Source organism: Chinchilla lanigera, unplaced genomic scaffold (genome assembly GCF_000276665.1).
Source record: "Chinchilla lanigera isolate Chin_1 unplaced genomic scaffold, ChiLan1.0 scaffold00158, whole genome shotgun sequence".
NCBI classification, from domain to species: Eukaryota; Metazoa; Chordata; class Mammalia; order Rodentia; family Chinchillidae; genus Chinchilla; species Chinchilla lanigera.
Window position 1 is genome coordinate 1,581,645 of NW_004955559.1, and position 518 is coordinate 1,582,162.

Here is a 518-nt window from a genome sequence, read left to right on the forward strand (position 1 = left end):
CCCGCGCCTCCTCCCGCCGCTCCCCGCCCCCAGCCCGGCCCTACCTGCTCCTTCTCGGGGGCCACCATTCTGCCGCCGCCGGGCTCCCCACATTCACCCTCGCAGCCCCGCCAGCCCCGCCAGCCCCGCCCTGAGCCAAACCGGATCCGCCACTGCCCAGGCGGCGGGGCGGGGAGTCCCCGAGACGTCAGCGGGAGGCGGGGAGAGGGCGGCAGGGCTGGGATAAAGTGACAGAGGGGCCACGGCCCGGGGACGCAGAGGCCCGCGATGGGGGGTGAGAGACGGGGGTGATTTAGGGGTCCAGGACAGACACTAGGAAAGGCAGGGGATGTGTGGACTGGAGAGAGATCTGGTGGGGTCCAGAATCAGAAAGAAGATAGAAACCCAGACAGAGGAGACAGAGACCCAGGGAGAGGAGGACAGAGACCCAGACAGAGGAGACAGAGACCCAGACAGAGGGGGACAGAGACCCAGGGAGAGGGGACAGAGACCCAGGGAGAGGGGGACAGAGACCCAGG

At 68.5% G+C, this 518-nt stretch overlaps 1 protein-coding gene across 2 annotated transcripts in view; it reads right to left on the reverse strand.

Annotated features, from left to right (window-relative positions):
* Trpm4 (transient receptor potential cation channel, subfamily M, member 4) overlaps positions 1 to 156 on the reverse strand; it is a 42,765-nt gene extending 42,609 nt beyond the window's left edge. For both annotated transcript variants that reach the window (XM_005412902.2, XM_005412903.2), the window contains exon 1: positions 45 to 156. In XM_005412902.2, the coding sequence (XP_005412959.1) occupies positions 45 to 68 (24 nt within the window). In that variant the 5' untranslated portion in view covers positions 69 to 156. The remainder of the gene's footprint in view (positions 1 to 44) is intronic.
* Positions 157 to 518: the final 362 nt, after the last annotated feature.